At 41.8% G+C, this 19,052-nt stretch overlaps 2 protein-coding genes across 10 annotated transcripts in view; one reads left to right on the forward strand and one right to left on the reverse strand.

Moving 5' to 3' along the window:
- On the reverse strand, nt 1-14,609 carry LOC149303692 (transmembrane protein 143-like). Of its 3 annotated transcripts, none has more exons than XM_089481162.1 (8): nt 14,525-14,609; nt 12,818-13,013; nt 10,234-10,341; nt 9,102-9,296; nt 7,964-8,100; nt 5,959-6,238; nt 2,068-2,272; nt 1-1,953 (listed from the first exon to the last, which is right to left on the reverse strand). In XM_089481162.1, exons 2-8 carry the CDS (start codon nt 13,010-13,012, stop codon nt 1,793-1,795), a joined length of 1,281 nt encoding a protein of 426 aa, XP_089337288.1. In that variant the 5' UTR covers nt 13,013; nt 14,525-14,609; the 3' UTR covers nt 1-1,792. The 3 variants fall into 3 exon arrangements, with proteins under 3 accessions (XP_089337288.1, XP_089337286.1, XP_089337287.1); XM_089481160.1 differs by lacking the exon at nt 14,525-14,609 and adding an exon at nt 13,732-14,055; XM_089481161.1 differs by lacking the exon at nt 14,525-14,609 and adding an exon at nt 13,621-13,799.
- Nucleotides 14,345-19,052, forward strand: part of SYNGR4 (synaptogyrin 4) — an 18,812-nt gene continuing 14,104 nt past the window's right edge. The window contains exons 1-2 of one of the 7 annotated variants that reach the window (XM_089481167.1): nt 14,345-14,632; nt 17,389-17,528. In XM_089481167.1, the coding sequence (XP_089337293.1) occupies nt 17,433-17,528 (96 nt within the window). In that variant the 5' untranslated portion in view covers nt 14,345-14,632; nt 17,389-17,432. The other 6 variants (XM_089481164.1, XM_089481163.1, XM_089481170.1 and 3 more) reach the window with 6 other exon arrangements.

The following is a 19,052-nucleotide window of genomic DNA, read 5'->3' on the forward strand; positions in this document are numbered from 1 at the left end:
TGGTGGTGGGATACTTTTATTGCACTGAAGATACAGTAGGATTTCATGCACCTCCTCCCAAGCCATAACTAATTCCATCCTGAATGGGGGGGAAAAGAATCTGCTCTGATTCAAGACTCTGCATTCACTTTAGTGGTGACTGCCTCAGGCTTAAAGCCAGGTTGATCCCCATTCTTGTAGGATTCATGTCTTTCCACATCCATGTATAGAAAGTCACAAGATGGAAGCCCTATTCTGCCTTCTTACAGCAAATATCTGCAGAAAGTAATACAGGTCTATTAGGAGCAGAAGAATCCATAATGAACAGGTTAGTACTGTAACTGAAAGGTTGCAGAAACACTATCTATTGTTACTTTTGGATCTTACAACAGACTGACCAGAGCAGAAACAGCAACCATCTCATTCATTTTTTCATTGCATTCAATTCTATAGTAGAGGCTGCCCTGTGGTGACATGTCATGGAGACTTTTGGTAAGTGCTGCATCTTACCCTGCTCTGTGAGGGTAAAAACACACACTTGGCCCATGTGCCTCTTGGATAAAACTCCCCTTAAAGTACAGAAGCGCTCAGGAGAATGACTAGGAAGAGAAGAGGCCTCAGTACAGCCAACAATTAACTTTACATCTGCTTACACAGTTAAAAGTACATTCTTCAGGGAAAAGGACTAGTTTTCCAAGTACATACATGCACATGCATTTCTCCATGCATGCATTAAGACATCAAGGTGAAAGGTCCCATCTATGGGAGCAGAATAAGACTTTAGAGTACATAACTAGCAGGATGAGAACTGTCTCAGTTTCAAATCTAATCAAAGGGCATTCCTGACATTCTCGTCATGCCTAAGAAAACTTCTGGACTGCTGGTTCCAAATCACTATGAGCAACAACATAGTCCAGTCGGATACAGTATTAGGACTTCAAACTAGACCTCCTAGATTTAAGCCTCTATTTATCCATTAAGTCTGTGACAAGCCCTACAATGTGTTCTCAATGTGGGGTCCAAGCCTTACAACAGCAGATAACACAGAAAGGTGCCTCTGAACATGTGCAGTGTCTTTTCCTAAGACACTAGACCACACTAGACCACTGCCTGAGCTGACTGCAGTGTTTTCAGTTCTTGTGACCTGTATTAAGCAGGCAAAACAAGAGCCCAGAATGCAGCATGCTCTCCAAAGTCAACACAAGTGCAAGTTGCATATTTCAAAGTGCTATAGAATAATTTAAAACTTTTTTTTAAAAAAAAGAACCCAGCAGGAAAGCAAAAGATATTAAGAAAACCCATCTTGCCCTAAATGCAAGAGATTCATCGCTTCATGCCAGCCTCTGTTCAAACATAAACAGTCCTTTAAAACACTCTTATCCCTTATTCCTCAGAGAAAGAAAAAAAGCAGCTAAAAAGCCGTAACTGCAGTACACGTGCTTTGAGACAAGATGGGAAATTTTAAAAGCAAGTTTTCCTCCTCCCCTAACACACAAACTTGCCCAAACAGTTAAGACTAAGGTGTAATATGGCTCAGAGAGTTACACACTTGTGTTTCACAAGATAATTTCTTGAGGGTGATGTGCATCCAGACAACTACCACCCAGTAGGAGAAATCCTGGGGTTTCTGGGTTATCTGTTCAGCATCAACAACTGTGCTCCTGGGCACACTCCAATAATCCCCTGCAAAAACAAGTCTTCTTATGCTCATGCCATCTGAACTTATCTACTCAGAATTAGGGAATATGCCAGGACCCTGACCACCCAGAAACCAAAGTGCTGGCTAGAATGATCATAGGGGCTTCCTACCCCATCACACAGGGTGGGGTTTAGCTGTAGGAGGACCTGTACTCCCAACTCCCAGTTCCCTAAGATGTTTGCAGGCACGTTCAGCACCGAAGGTTACGTCCAGTCCAGAGCGGAGGTGTAGCCAAGCCTGAACCTCTTGCTTCAGCCATTCAATGGTTTTCGAGTCTAGGGAGAGACAGAAAGACAGGTGACAAAAACTTCACTGAACTTCAGTGATTTCCAGAGATGGCTTAGTTTTCAGCCTCAATCCCATCCCAAAGGACCAAGGCTAGACCATACCTGGATTGACCAGCAGAGGGCTTGGGTGCTGCTGCTGTCTCTGCAGCTGGAGGAGAAAACTGTGTGCCAAGATTGCTTCCTTGGCATGCTCTTCCTGAGCACGCAGAGTAAGGGCATCGAGAAGCTCGGAATTGTTGGATGTGCTGCGGTAGTACAACATATGCACCAGCTCAAGGGAGTGAATGTTTCGGCGTTGGCCAAAGACCTTGGGGGACAAAAACGTGGAAGTAGGTGCAAGAATCTCCCATTACTCAGAAAGTCAGGTCTCCTGGAATGGGAGAGCTTACCCAGGAGATATCATAGAATCAGAGTTGGAAGGGACAACAAGGGCCATCCAGTTCAAGCTCCTGCCATGTAGGAACACAGAATCAAAGCATCCCCGACAGATGGCCATCCAGCCTGTTTAAAGACTTCCAAAGAAGAAAACTTCAACACATTCCAAAGGAGTGTGTGTTCCACTGTTGAACAGCTCTTACTGTCAGAAAGTTCCTCCTAATGACGAGGTGGAATCTTCTACTGATGCAGCCTACAATCACATTTGCATCACTGTTGACTCATGTTCAGCTTGTGGTTTACGAAGTCTCCTAGATTCCTTTCACATGTAGTCTTGTTAAGTCAGGTGTCCCCCATCCTAAGTATTTAATTTTTCTGCCTAAGTGCAGTATTGTACCCTGTAGCACAATACATACCCTGTTGAAATTCATTTTGTCAGTTTTGGCCCAGCTTTCTAATCTATTAAGATCATTTGGAATTTTGATCCTCTCCTCTGGGATATGCAGCTCCCCCTCTTAAATTCACAGCTAAGGCTGGAATATAGATATGATACATGAATGCATTTGTGTCAGAGCAATAGTGGCAGCACATGCTGTTTATAATTTTCTAGTGAAATGCCCATCGCTGATAGGGCGGGGGGATGGATATGGCTGGAAAAAGACATTGAGAGACTTGATAGCTATCTTTTGGGAGTGCTTAGCTATAGATTCTGCATGGCAGAGAGCTGAACAAGATGGCCCTTGCATAACCTTTCAAGTCTATGATTCTATCACAATTGTCTATTGCCATTCCTCACTTTTTGTCCTTCCGGCATCGGCCTTCAACTTTGTGCTTATTATGTGCTTTTCATTATTTCCTGGCAAAGTGCCCATCAATATGAGAAAAAGAAGGAAACAATGCTTGTTATTGCAAAAAACACATTGTGGGGTGGGAGTAAAATACATTATAGGCGAGCAACTAAAGCTAGGAATGGAAAAATCTGTTCATTGCAGTTTCCCAATTTAACTTTGTTCTTCCTGCACCAGTCTCCAACTTTTAAAAGAAGTCTACATGAAAATGCATTATACATTTCCCCAATATACATTTTTTGGAAGCAGATTTTAAACAGGATTCTGCTTTGTAAGATTTCGTTGCACATGCATTCATTTTTTGCATGCACACTTTCTCAATGTGTGCATCTCTGCAGACATTTTTTTATTCAGAAAACAACACTGAGAAGTACAATAACTGAAGGATAACTAATTCCAGTTTACATATTGATTTGGGAAGTGCTGGTCTGCAACGATCTAACCAAAATGTGAACAAAACAAAATTATCTCCCTCCCCTAATGGTGAACATTAGGTCTTGCTACCTTTAATGATTTGGGTTCTGATCCAGAAAGATGATAGAGGCATGCATAAATAAACCATTTTTTAAAAGACCATAGTTGTGGGGTGCACAACCTTCAGCTCCCCTAAGGCCTTAAATGATGCCTCTCATGGGTGCCTTCATTTCCCAACGCCAAATTCCACTGCCAGATCATCCACTTTTCTATAGACTGCACCTTCCCTGTTGCTGCTACCAGTGATAAAAGAGCAATCTCATACCATAGAACTGTCCCAATTTGATGGGTACAATCATAGTTAAACTTCTGCCATCTCCCACAATTTTTTCACCTGCTTTAAAAATGCTCCAGTTTCTCTCTTCTTCCACTTTCCCTCTTTGTCCTTAGCTTACTGAAACTGCTGCAAGCTGAGGTCAAAGAGCAAACATACTTTGCATGCAACTGATTGAGCAGAGAGAGAAAAGAGAAGAGCAGAATCTGGCTCTTCCCAGTAGGCTCAGGAAAAAGCAAACAGCTGCAGCCTTTTCAAGCTTGTGTATTTTTCTTCATTAATAAATTTTGCCATCTTGAATACATTCTGATGTTGTTTGGCCACATATGCCTTAGTTTTCTTATGTGAAGTGTTCAAGAGTATGCAATCTATATCAGGTTCACGGGGGGTGATGGGGAAATTACCATCAGGGAGTATGTAGGAAACTCCACTACTTCCCAATGAGAAAAGAAAATCACTGAGATGTCTGCATGCGCCTATGTGTAACCCCAAAGTCAGCATCATAAGTAACCTCTGGATTAAAAAAAATATTGAGCAATCCTGTCCTAATGCTAAGGAACTCTACTGCTAATTAAGAAGTGGATTGCAAGTTATTTACTTGTTAAATTACATCATATTTGTGAGAAGCAAGTTCTGTAAACTGTATTTAAAATATTATATGACAAAGAGAGACTTAGCACAGATGCAACATCAAATCACTGTTTGATACTATGTGATTGAGCCTGGGGCTTAGTACACTCTGGTATTACCTCTGGTTTGTTTTAAACCAGTTTCCTCATTATGTCCAACTGGGAAGCTATGGTTTGATGCAAGCTGTACAGTCTTATTCATACAGTTGCCTAATCATGATTGCTGTTACATTTGAAATGCATTATTGCCTGTCCACAGAGTCCTTTCTATGTAGTCTGCATTTTATTCCATCCTATTTATACAGAGTTTATGTCAATGTCCCCAAGTGTTTCATGTACACTTATCTCAATAATATATACTGCAGTTCTGTACTGATTAACCTGGGAGAAGACTGAAGATGAGAGATGATAGCCAACTAATGAGTCAAGTTCAAAGAAGAGCTGAGATTTGAAGTGTGGGATTACTGGTTCTCAGTTTGGTTTTAGTGAATACACTTGCTGTTAATTTAGGAACATAAAACAGTCCCTTGGTCAGTGGTGCCAGCCTGGATCCATCATTCACAACCTCATCTGTTTTGCCACCTGAAACGGTGGATTCACACAGGCTTATAGAGGGCTAGTTCTGCTTCTGGTAATGTGAGAGAAACTTAAAATGGACCTTGCTGTTTTATACTAATGGTCAGTCTAAGTAAGTCTTTCCACAAATGGCCAACCGGATGCTTATAGGAAACCCTCATGCTAGCTGACATTATATATCAGACTTCTGCACTGCTGCAGGCTGTTGGGAACAAAGGCCTACTTCTGACATATCTCAAGTAAAGGACAGGCTATGTGCAGCATAGCAGGCCATTTTTGAAACACCTGAGGAGGGGGGAAAATCTCCTTTATTTGTTTATTTGCTCCTAGAGATTGCTTCAGGAATACTGACTTTGGCATTGAGCCAAGTACAGGGGACCCACACTCCTCTAAAAATAGATATCTTCTTCAAAAAACTTCTGTTTTCTATTTTTCAGGAAAACGTTTTTGGGTTGCTCTCTGGAAGTGGTAACATTTGTAGGGGAATTTGAAGAAAGAAAATTGACTTGAGCCTTCAGTGTTGCTCATCACAGCTCTGAAGAGCGCATTCATGTTTCCATTCATGATTCGGCTGGGAATCAGTTTTAGAGATAAGATGATTCTGCTACAAGGCCTTGGTAAAAGCTACAGTTTTTCTGGAAAAGGTGGCATTTGGACAGAGGTTGGGAAAATCAATTTTGGGGGAACTACAACTAACGTAGCATGATCTCCAAATTCATCATCCTTTGTGGCCACTGGTCGGGCTGATTGGAAGATACTCTGAGTTGTAAACCAAATAAACTAACTTTGCTATGCTCTATTTATAGGATATACATACCTTCCAAGCACGAAAGGCCATTAAAGCAGCAAAGAAAATCAGCAGTGTGGTCGTGCCGATTTTTAAATCAGAAAGGATCACCATCCCTACGTTGACAAAGACTGCTAAGCCGCTCACTATGAGCATGGTGTTGAGAAGGGCCCTGTAGAAGATGGAGGTGCGAACTTTGACAGCTGGTAACAGCTGCTCCAGGCCTTCTAGGGGAATGTCCTTAAAGCATTTCAGCATCAAGTGGGCGTTCTTAATCCGAGCAGCCACTATCACCCGTTTGAAGTAGCGCCTGGATGGGGAAAGAAGAAAAGGTAGGAGCATCAGAACATAAACAATACATGAAAGGGTATTTTTTAACAAGAATCCCTTCATGTTAAGCATCCCAAATTCTGCAATAAGAAACTGATCTCTTATCAAAAGGTTCCAGTTCTAAGAAGCAGAATTTATTTTTGTCCTTGAGAGCAAGTAATCCAAAGGTTTCTACAGAGAAATCCCAAGTTTTATGAAGTTTTATGAAAAGTGCACTTTTTTTATCACACTCTTCCTCATAAAGAACCCAGTATTATTTAGTATTCAGAAAGTGCAATCCCCAGCTTCTAAAGTATTTCATGTACATTATCTCAGAAATCCCCACAATCTCATGAACAGCTGCTGCTATACAATGTTCAGTGATTCAGCTACAAGCCACACCAATGCAATATAGAAGGCATGGCAGAGGACTGCAGATCAGTGGGAAAGCACATGCTTTGCATGTAGACGGATAAAAGTCCCTTGCATGTCTGGTAAGAAAGAGGTGAGGTAAGATGTAGTAGAAAAGATCTCTGGCAGGAACACTGGAGATCCACTGCCACTCACTAAACTGTAAAATTTGTTTCTTCATTATATGGCGATGGGCACCAACCCAAGATGGATTTAAAAGAGGTTAAAAAGGATCAGGAAAGCTACCACCAGCATTTATTTATATGAAAAATTTTATTCTGCTTTTCATTTGCACAAGTCAGTGAGTTCCAGGTAGTTCATGGCAGAGAGAAAGCCTGTTATGCCCAATGCTGAAGATGTATCCTTCAGAAAAAGACCCAGGGCCCAGGAACAGTGATCCCAAAGAACTCCTTAAGCAAGGATCAAGAAGCTTGGGCCCTCAGGGGAGAGAGGTGAGGGTACACCCCTTCCAGAAGGGAGAGATGTTCCCAAGCTGATTTTAGCATCAGTACCTAAAGAGGCAGAACAGAACCTTCAGCCCAGAAGAGTCTAGTTGCAGTACTCATAAGGAGTAGAGAACTTTTCATGAATAACAGCGTCTTCATATGTGGGAACTCCTCACAAGGAAGACTTTCTAGAAGCTTGTAATACACTGGAGTTGGGTCCTGGGTGGGACTCTTGAAGCTTCTGCTTAAAAGTATCAATTAGAAGAGTTGCTGGACACTCAATTTAGTCTGAGCTGCTGAAAGCCATGTACAGGAGATTGGACTGTGACTATATTTACTTGCTCCTAGGCTACTGTGTACCATGAAATCTTGCAAGCACTTTTGAATTTTTTTCTGCTTTTCATCTGCCTGCCTGTGTTCTGAAACCTTCATTGGCTTTGGCTCCTGCTACTTGGCCACATCCTCATGGTACTGAGATGTTTGATTTTAAAAAACTTTCCTCCCTACCATGCTACACAAATGTATATCCTGTTAAAGTAGTTAAATATATAAACAAAAAATACTAGGTTTTATGCATGTGGCTGCCCTAGACCCTGGGCTGCTGCCTGTCTGCCTGCCCTGGCCCAACCTGCAGTCTGGCTCCTGTGTGAAATAGGTTGAATCCAAGTTTCCAAAAAGTGACCAAAACATGCCAGGACAGTACTGAGGAATGGTCATCATTCTCACAGGGTAGATTCTCACAACAGAGAAATTCAGTCTCAGTGCAGCTTTCAAACAGAAATCTATAGACTACAGTATGGACATCAGATTAGCTACCCCCACAAAGATCTCAGGGTTGCAAAAGACAACAGGAAGACCATTTTTCTTGCCTGTCTGCTGGAATCCGAGTTGTGCCAAAGAATCCTCTCTTTGGGGTTGGAATGGTTGTTAACACACGCAGAGGACCTGTCCGTTGGCCAAGAGCCCAGAATTTCATGTATTCATACTGATCCAAATTCACTGTCACCTGCAGAAAGGAAGTCAGGCCTGGCATAAAAATACAATTGCTGTTAGAAACAAAGGTACTTGGCAGTCCCTTTCGCACCACACAACTGAAGCACCCTGACAACACTTTAATGGCCATGGGTCTTTCCTATGGAATACTTGGATTTTAGGTCTGCCAGATATTTCAAATTCGCAGTCACAGAGCGTACTGCCTCCTCAAACTACAGATCTCAGAATTCCATAGAATACAGTCACCACAGTTAGTGATATCAAAGTGCTGCAATTGTGCAGTGTGAAAGAGAAACTATTTTCATCACTACAAGTGGTGTCCCAGGCCTACTATGAATGTTCCTTTTTTTGGGTTCATTTATTTTTTAGGTTAATTTCTTTCACATCAAAGTTTTAAAAAATCAATATTAATGACTAGAAAAAAATAGCAGAAATCTTAGGCATAAAAATAGCAGGGAAACAAATTGCAAGAACAAAACCCAGTGTCATATAGAAAAATAAAGCAAGCTGCAGACCAATGTAGCATGGTGGGCACTTTGGACAATGGTATGTTCTTAGAGACAAATTTATAGAGGATTAGATGACTGCTGGTTGTGATGGCTGTATATTACTTTCAGTATTAGAAGCATTATGTCTTTCGATACAACAAGTATGGGGTTGGTCTACTGAACCTATGCATGAGGGTTTGCCACAGGTATCTGACTGCCCACTGCAAGGACAGATTGCTGAACTACTTTTCTAAAGCAAATCTAATGGCTATGTTGTCTGACACCTCAAAATGTTAATGTATGCACACAGCTGTTATTATTTCAGAGCTGTGCTGTTTATCGCAGATTCTAGTAAACATGAAGGTCTTTGGTTTAGCTCTGCCCATATTTATTCTGGGGTGTAAAATACCAGGTGCTGTAAGCTACATTTCAGAGGAAGTAACTGGCACAGTCACCTTGGAGTACTCTTTGTCTAAGAAAACCCTATGAAATCCATGAGGTCAATCCTGCCCAACACAGGCCACACCTGGACCATATCCTGAGGGTGGTGAACCACAAGGGCATAGGCCAGTGTTTCATCTGACAAGCTGTTAAAGTTGGCCTGGTCCAGCAGAGGTTCCATCTTAGCCAAGACCTCCTGTTCCGTTGCTAACCGTTCAGCATCTGTCAAAGAGAACTCGTGTAGGGTGTCCCGGTCAGGATTAATAGGTGTATACAGAACCTGCGAATTGGGAAAAATAAACAGCAGTGCAAAGATTAGTATTAATGTAGCATCATGTTTATCATTTGCCTGCTTGCATTGGTGAAAAGAAATTCTATACAGGAGGGAGAGATCACCCCATTCTAGTTGGCTATTAGTCTCCCATGGTGGTTGCAGAAAACTCCTTTCTTCTAGAATGCTTGGAAAGAATGGCTGATGGATTGCTCTATGTCTTCTCTCTGATCCTGATGAGTTTCTCTGCTGGTTACAGAGGAAAGCAGTGCATTTTCTTGTTCTTTTATTACCAAAATGGACACCAAATAAAGTAGCAGAAGATGGGCACAGTGATCCATATGTCCTCTGCCAGCCCATTTTGTAGAAGTCCAGTCTCCATCCACTAGCCTACTCTAACAGCATAGTTTGAAAAGATGGGCTAGTACATTATTTACCACTGTGGTGTAGCCATTTGAGTATTGAACTAGGACTCCAGCAGACCAGGGTTAAAATCCCTACTCAACCATGGAAACCCATTGGGTAACCTTGAGCAAGTCATATGCTCCCAGCCATAGAAAAAGGCAACGGCAAATCTCCTCTCAATGATCTTGCCAAGAAAAGTCATAGAATCATAGAGTTGGAAGAGACCACACGGGCCATCCACTCCAACCCCCTGCCATGCAGGAAATCACAATCAAAGCATCCCTGACAGATGGCCATCCAGCCTCTGTCTGTGATACTGGCGCTTACTTGAAGGCATTTAGCAACAATGCAAGCACCGAAAACCTTTAGCTTGAGCCAGGACTGGTGCAGTGCTTAGATGATGGGTCACTGGTGTACACATGGTTATTTAATGTAAATCACAGCATTCCTTTCTAAGTTCCAGTACAAACTGATTCCCCCTTTTTACATATACATGAATAATTCATTTAGAAACAATACCAGTCCTGGTGCTTGTTATTACCGTTAACTGCTCTCGTATAGAGTGGTAATGGCGTAGAAGAGAGGAATCCACATGAGAGACAAACGCCAGGAACGATTCTCGATCCGTACGGCTTGAGGAGTGGAATTCCTGTGGGGGGGGGGGGGAGGAGAAAAAAGCCCTCTGAGTCCAAAAGTGGTCAGAAGTCAGTTTTATAGAGGAAAATCCTATGTGTCATATTAAATTGCACTTGTTTATGTAAAGGGATGCCTTGCTTGGTTCTGAGATGTTACTATCTTTGATAGCCTTTCCCAGTACTTATGCAAAAACAACAAATTTTATTAAGCATATAAATGTTATGTTAAATTAAAAAATAAAGAATCTCACTTAGAAGCTTGTTTGGTCTTAAAATCTTAGGAAGAAGCCCTTTTCTCATTCCTATTGACCTCAGAAGCACACTGAGCAGGGATGTGAAAGAAGGCTTACTTGGTTGTCTGGTCCCAGGCCATGGAACTCCCTGCCAAGAGAAGACAGGTTGGCCTCCTCAGCACAAAGATCTTTTATTCAGGCAGGCATTTATCATCTATATTGAGTTACAAAGTATTTGAAAAGGAGCATTAAAAACAGCTACATTTTGAATTAAATTATGCTTTAATATATTAAAACAATTCTGTTTGATTTTACTGAATTTTACTGTTAGCTGCCTTGAGTATTGTTTTAAGCAGAAAGGGAAGATGACCATTTAATAAAATAAATGGATATAATTCTTCTCCTAGTCTCCCCATCAGTTTGAAACAGCATTTTATTTATGCCCAATTGGACAGAGACTGAATTATTGTTTTTGCAATCCAACTTGCTCTTCAATGAATTGTTTTAAAAATATGTTATTTTATTCATTTATATCCTGTTTTTCTGACAATAATGAGGCTCCACATGGATTAAAACATATTTAAAAAGAATACAGATTAAACACTATATAACAGTTTCAATAAAAGACAAATATAAAAGTTATTTAAAAGACAATTAAACCACTTATGAAGTTAAAAGCCTTAAAGTTGACTAAATATACACACATGCACCACAAAACAGCATACCATTGAAATCACACCCTTTTTCTAAATGCCCGACAGTTGAGGAATGTTTTAACTTGCCTACAGAAGGAAAGTGTTGCATCTACACTGAGGAAATAATCCAGTTTGACATCACTTCAACTAACATGGCTCAATGCTATGGCATTTTGGGAATTGTAGTTTTATGAGACGCTTACTGAATATAGTCATGTATAAGTCTAGAAATTTTAGTTAAAAAATTGACCCCAAAAACCTAGGTCGACTTATCCATGGGTCAATGTAAATACTGTACTTTCACTCTTATTACAAGAACCATCTCATGGTGAAAGGCAAGAGTACAATCTGTTCTAGAAGCAGTGACCTCCCTCTTCTCTCTCTTCTGTCCAGCCTTTAGTCTGAGCCAAAACAGTTTTGCCTGCCACAGTTTTGTAGGTTCTTTGGCATTGTTTTCCTTTGCTTCATCATTTAAATCCTTTGTTGAATGTCCCTAAACTTTACCCTCGACTTATCCAAGAGTCATAACAAAATCCATAATTTTGCACCCAAAACCTGCCCTCAACTTATACATGAGGTCGACTTATAGTCGAGTATATATGGTACTGTATTTAGCCTTCTCTGTCAGAGTGCCCTAGTGCCACAACAAACTATAACTCTCAGAATTCCAAAGCACTGGACCATGGCAATTAATGTGGTGTCAAACTGGATTATTTCTGCAGTGTGGATGCATCACAGGATGGAGATGCACCCAAGACAGTGAAGATCATCTAAAATACCTTCTGCACCAAAGTAACATAGGTTCTGGGTTTGCATCTGAATCAAATATAGAGTATGAAAACCGGCATATTCTCATTTACTTCTTGCCACAAGTTCAATTTGTGCTAACTATGGAAAGGAGCAATATTTCCTGACTGCTGGAAATTTTTTCACTTTAGTTCCCTCCTTCCAAAACCTCAGTTACTTGGCCAAGACTTTCAAATGTATTTTTGCAACTTTAAAGGCCAGAAAATTAAGCAAAAGCTAAGAGAGGGGGTCCAAAACACACTGCAGAAATCATCCTGTTTGAGACCACCTTAACTGCCCTGGCTCAGTGCTAGGGAATTCTGGGAACTGTAGTTTTGTAAGACATTTAACCTTCTGTCAGAGAGCTCTGGTGCCACAATAAACTACAGTTCCCAGGATTCACTAACAGCTGTTAGTGCTGTTAAAGCAGTCTCAACCTGGATTATTTCTGCAGTGTGTTTTGGTCCTGAGAGATGTCTCAGTATGGTACACTCATTCCATTATGTTTGCGGCTTTGATGTTTGCGGCTTTGATTAATATGTCCTCTCTAGGAATCTCTAGGTCCTCCAGTGCAACGCTATGGTCAACTTTAACTACAATTAGAACTGAAAGAGATTCCTAGAGAGAAGTCCTCTCCAGTAAAAACATGGTGTTTTTGTCATTTGCAGTTTTCCCATCTTCACAGGGGTCTTGTGCCCCTAACCCTAGCAAATATGGAGGGACAAGTGCACTTCCGCAACATGTTCACACGTTTTTAGAATTTACCAAGTTTATACCTTCACTAGAGCATCGACCATTTGGTCCTTGGACAAGGGGATGTATCGCTCCCGATAATCCACCGCCCAGTCTTTCGGCTCCGTCGGTTTACGCATCTTCCGGTATTTCACCATCTTGGCGGCTAGGGAGGCCTTCCCGCGGGACGGCAGACCTATAACCCCAGCCCTGAGGGCCAACCGAGCCAGACAAAGCATCCTAGGAAAGTCCAAAGGTCAACAGTCAGAAAACAGCAGTGTCTGAAGGCATGTTTGGCTTCCTTGGCAAAAGCTCTTTTAATAACTGAATCGTAGACTTGGAAAAGACCGCAAGGGCCATGCAGTCCAACCCCTTTCTGCCATGCAGGAACTCTCAGTCAAAGCACCCCCATTGACAGATGGCCATCCAGCCTCTGCTAAAAGACCTCTGAGGAAGGAGTGTGTTCCACTGTCAAACAGCCCTTACTCTCAGGAAGTTCCTCCTAAGGTTGAGATGGAATCTCTTTTCCTGTAGCTTGGATCCATTGCTTCGGATCCTGTTCTCTGCAGCAGCAGAAAATAAGCTTGCTCCCTCATCAATATGACATCCACATTGGAGAAATAATCCGGTTTGACAGCGCTTTAATTCTTTGTCTGACTCTTTGCTATGGAATTCTGGGAGTTGGAGTTTGTTGTGGGGCCCAGAGCGGAGCTCCGCTCCGGGCCCCACAACAAACTCCAACTCCCAGAATTCCATAGCCTTGTGCCAGAAAAAGAGTTAAAGCGCTATCAAACCGGGTTATTTCTCCAGTGTGGATGCAGCCTATGTGAGTCCCCCACCAACTTACAGACTAAGGCTTCTTCCTCTTGGGACCAAGGAGGGAAAAGGCCAAATTCACCTTCGTCCCGATTCAAGGAAAGGAGGAAGAAACCCTCATATAAAAGCAACAAGAGATAACCTTAAAAGTAGCAAATGCCTGACATTGACTTTCCCGCGCATGCGCGCAACCCCTTCTTCCCTCTTCCGCCCTTTTCTCCTCGCTCGAATCTCATTGGCCGCCGAGAGCTTCGTCCCGCCTTTCCCTTCGTGACGTCACTGCGTGGATGCTCGTGCCATTGGTCGCCCGTTTAGGCCGTCAAATAAATCCTGTAGAAGTCACATAATTTGAGACTTTCCTGACACTGGCTGCCCGTGTGTCCGCACTGCAGGGATAATAATTCAGTTTGACACCACTTTTAACTTCCAGGGCTCCATTTTAATGGGATTTCTGGGGTTTGTAGTTTAACGTCTCTCTTACCGATGAGGCTCAGTGCCTCACCAAAACTACAGTTCCCATAATTCCATAGCATTTTAAGTGGTGGTTAAACTAGATTATTTCTGCAGTTCTCATCCCTCGACGGTACTTTCGCATTGAAACTTATTTCTGAGCGGATTTATCATTTAAAATTTTTGAAATGCCAGCTTCATCTGTGGCAGTCTACACTTTTGCTATCTCTATGTTTAAGGCACTGCCGTCGCCAGCCTTTTTTTTTAATTAAAACTGCGCATGCGCAGAAGCCCCAGCTTTCTTAAAATGGCCTGGGGAAAAAGGCGGCACGTTTTGTCTGAGGCAGCCGCCGTCGCGCACGCGCACATCTATGGTGCCCTCGCGCGCTCTCCTCCCCCTGCCTCCCTCCCCGCTCTGTCTTAACGGTCACTTCCAACGGTCGCGACCGGCAACGTTCTAAACATAGACGTCATCAGCTTCCAACCAATCAGGCGTCGAGTTCTCTCAGGCGCGCTCTTTCTTTTCCTCCGTCCACCGCACCACAAAGGAGAAAAAGGCGGGAAAAAAACATACGCGCTTCCCGCAGAAGGTGGTGTGTTTTTGAAAAGATCCTGAAGAAACTGAGAGGAATATACAATGTAACACTATAAAGACTCGCTTCTCTATTTCCCAGTGGGAATGTGTGTCAAAAGTTCAGCCCCATGGTGTCATCCTATAGTTGTGCTTGTTGTTGTGTGCCTTCAAGTCCCTATCATGGGGTTTTATTGGCAAGTTTCTTCAGAGGAGGTCTGCCATTGCCATCTCTGAGGCTGAGAGAGTGTGACTTGCCCATGGCCACCCATAGGATTACATGACTAAACAGGGATTCAAACCTGGTCTCCAGAGTCATAGGTCCAAAAACAGTGCAGAAAATAATCCACTTTGAGGCTGCTTTAACAGCCCTGGCTCAAGGCTAGGGAATCCTTAGTTTTATGAAAGACTGAGCCTTCTCTGTCAGAGAGCTCTAGTGCCACAATAAACTACAATTCCCAGGATCCACTGAGCCGGGGCAGTTAAAGTGGTCTCAAACTGGATTATCTCTGCCATGTGTTTTGGACCATAGTCTGACACTTGAACTACTCCAGGCTGGCTCTCATATGGTTGAGCTTAACTGATTTGAAAGACAGACACAGCTGGACTTAGTTGTTCCAGTACTTTTCAAGCAGGCAGGGTTTAAATAATAACAATAATAATAATGAAATTTTATTTATATGCTGCCTCTCCCCATAGGATTGAGGCGGCTTACAACATTGGGTGAAACACAGTATAAAATACAACATACAACTTTAATTGTTATACAGTCCCATTCTCTTTTAACTGATCTTGTGCAGCATATACATGCCTCAATATATAGTGGGAAACAAAGGTCCCGAACACACTGCAGAAATAATCCAGTTTGAGACCGCTTTAACAGCCCTGGCTCAGTGTTAGGGAATCCAGGAAGCTAGTTTTGTGAGACATTTAAGCCTTCTTTGTCAGAGAGCTCTGGGGCTACAACAAACTACAACTCCCAGGATTCTCTAGTGCTGAGCCAGGGCTGTTAAAACGGTCTCAAACTGGATTATTTCAGCAGTGTGTTTTGGCCCAAAGCCTCAGAGCAGCGAAAGGGCAGCTGTATTGTATGTCTTAACAATGCTGTGGGAAAGTTAGACTGAAAGACCATTGAAATCTAGCTAATAGATGTGTGGCTGAGCAGGTGCTTGAATCCATCTCTCCTTTAGGCTCAACACTGTCTGCGCTGCACTACACTGGCTTGTATTTAAAATGGGAAATAAAAGCTCAAGGGGGCATGGTCAGGTTCACATTCAACCATGGCGTTTAAGAGGATACGGGTCACATTGGTTACTTGTCCTGTTGTGAAGTAAAAGTGTCCAGCAGAGTGGATAATTTCTGATCTTACTGTGAAGGGGAAATGGCAAAAGGACAGAGCCAGGGTTGCTCCGAGCATTTTCTGGTGATGTTCAGCTGAGAGCATGAAAACAACAGCAGGCATGCACTTTATAATGAGGCCAGGGAACATGGCCTGTATATTCTGTCTAATAAATAAACTGGAAACGCTGAGCTTTCGTGCACATAAATTGCTTTCAAGTAGAAGAAAATTAGAAGTCAGCCAGATTCTAAAGGTTTTGTTTTCAGGGAAATTGTAGCGAACCAATGCAGTGTAGTGGTTTGAATCTTAGACTATGACTCTGGAGACAAGGGTTCAAATCTTGAGCAAGTCACACTCAGTCTCAGAGGAAGGCTAAGGCAGACCCTCTCTGAATAAATCTTGCCAAGGAAAACTATGTGATAGGATCTCCTTGGGGTCACCCTAAGTCAGAAACAACTTTGAAGGCACACAACTACCACAACAAGGGAAACAGTTACATTTTGGCAGGGAACAGAAAATAACACAAAACAATTTCAACAAATATTGAGTATAGCTAGCTTGGCTACTTGGGGTTCCCAGTAAGTGAGGTGCTATCCAACAAGCTGTTATTCCTCTTCACTCTGTCTCCTGAGGAAACTGCCATATTTCTTTACTATAACATTGGATTAAATGTGTGGAAATGTCATTTGGATCTATGGCACAGCATTGACAAATATTCCAGGCCATCTGGGCCTGCGCATATGTCACACTGCTAAGAGTCTCAAACATACAAGGCCTAAATTGTCCCAAATTAGCACATTGTGTAGTGCACTATTAGTTTAAGTAATTATTATAAAGGTACCTTACATAAAATCATGGCACCCAAACAGTGCTAGATCTTTTTATGTATGCTACCAAAAGAAGTTTACATAAAAGTTCAAGTTCTTTAATGAAATATTATTCCCACTGGTGGAAAAAAAAAATACTGAAATAAAAATCCAAGTTTCTGACTCCCACAATTAAAGGAAGGAAAAAAATTCCTCACAAACAATCTGATCAATTCCACCTCAAGGTACCATGCATTTATTACTTCATTAACATTTCCAAACTAATTTTACTATTAGAAAATGTAAATTGTAAACTGTACGTTTTTACTGAGAAGTAAATCCAATTGAATTGTATGACTCTATGTTCAAGGGCAGTGTATTACTAGAGAGAGAAAAACATATAATCTATGATTGGGCATATTACATTTCTAAAGCGGATTTTAATTGGCTTTACTTTCATTTTGCCTCAATGAGTAGATCCAAGGCTAGTGACTGTGTACCAGGGAGGAAACATATTATAGATCTGAGGAATAGGCTTTATTTTCTGAATCTTCAAATGTTGACAGATAGAATCTCAGTGGAGCTTGTATTATATTCTAGCTATTAATGTTTCCCAATTTCCATTCCCGGCAGTCCTCAAAATCCAGCTTTGCTTGTGACAATAAAGCAACTACAGGATGAGGAAATTGGTTTCTACCTGGAAGGACTTCTCAGACCATGACATAGTGCACTTCCTTACAAGACCACAGATCATTGCACGAATACTGGCAGCGGTGAGGGAAAACTATAGGAAAATAAAAGACTAAAATAAACAGCAGCTCTGGTCCCCCCCCCCCCCCCCAGGAATTAACATAAGGATTGGCTTCATTCTGTATCTTCTACAATCACTTTTTCAGTAGTCACACAAAAATACATTTCAGAAGAACATTTCGCACTGCAATATATGTTGTTAGGACAGTATTACATGCCCTCTGGGTTCTGTAGAGTTTAGGGCATTCACAAAGTATAGCCAGCCCTTCATATCCACGGATAGTGCATCCACAGATTAAACCATCCACAGCTTCAAAATATTTTTTATAAATTCCAAAAATCAAATCTTTATTTTTGCCATCATATATAATGGAGACTATTTTACTACATATTGTATATAATAGGACTTGAGCATCCTTGTATTTTGGTATTCATAGAGGGTCCTGGAACCTAATCCTAGTGGATACCAAGGGCCCACTGAAAGTGTTACTCCATAATTGCAACAACAAGTACAATCTGCACAAACCTCCATACCATCTAAAGATATAAACAGTGGGCCTTCCATATCAGTGGGGTTGTATTCTGGACCTCCCCACCAATAGCAAACAGAAGGGGACCTCAAGTCCCATTATTGTTAATGGGCATGCAATGGGCACACAGGTGCATTGGTGCGGCTGCATGCACATGCTGCCATTCATAGTAATGGGGAGGGTCCACTAATGTTCCAATCCGTGGATGGCAAGCCCGCCAGTATGGAGGGCCGACTGTGGAATTTCTATTCCTAACAAAAGTTGCGATTCCGTGGCTTTTTAAAGAGCAGTTTTACTTGATGCTGCACCTGTTAATTAATTGTTGCTAATTGAAATCATTTTAAATCTTACTAATGTCATTTGAAAATTAAGATTCTTCTAAAAATGTCTGAAAAATTCTTGTTCAAATCTGCAGAGAACCTAAGGCTTAGTTTGGGATGTGTTTATGTCACATGTGCAGCTGAACCCATTTCCCTAACCCACCTCTCCCCCAAGCCTACTGGGCAGCTATTTGGTGGAACAAAATTTAGATGTGGAGACAGTGCATGATGTGAATAACAAACAGTTGTTCTGTAGTCTGTGACTTAAATAGGGAGGATGGTCCTTGAAAAGACATTGTGTTTGAATCTATACTTCCTCTTTGCCAAGCTGATTTACATAACAGAATATTGGGATGGGGCAAAGGATGTGAATAAGAGGGGAGGGAACAAGGATACCAGCCCTTTTAAGGGTTAAACGTTTGTGCTCACACCTGGGGAGATTGGACACTACAGTAAAGTTCTAATAGTTCATCTAAGTGCGTACTCTGTCGGCTTGGATTCTAGGGTAAGCAAACTGTAAAAATGTCTTACATGAGACACAAATGCAAAGAGATCTTGCAGCATCTTTGGTCCAAAACACACTGCAAAAACAATCCAGTTTAGACCACTTTAACTGCCCTGGCTGAGTGCTAGGGAATTATGAGAACTGTAGTTTTGTGAGACATTTAGCCTTCTCTGTCAGAGAGCTCTGGTGTCA

The sequence above is a fragment of the Sceloporus occidentalis genome, unplaced genomic scaffold, assembly GCF_023333645.1.
Source record: "Sceloporus occidentalis isolate IW3139 unplaced genomic scaffold, rSceOcc1.0.p SCAF_14, whole genome shotgun sequence".
In the NCBI taxonomy this organism is placed as follows: Eukaryota; Metazoa; Chordata; class Lepidosauria; order Squamata; family Phrynosomatidae; genus Sceloporus; species Sceloporus occidentalis.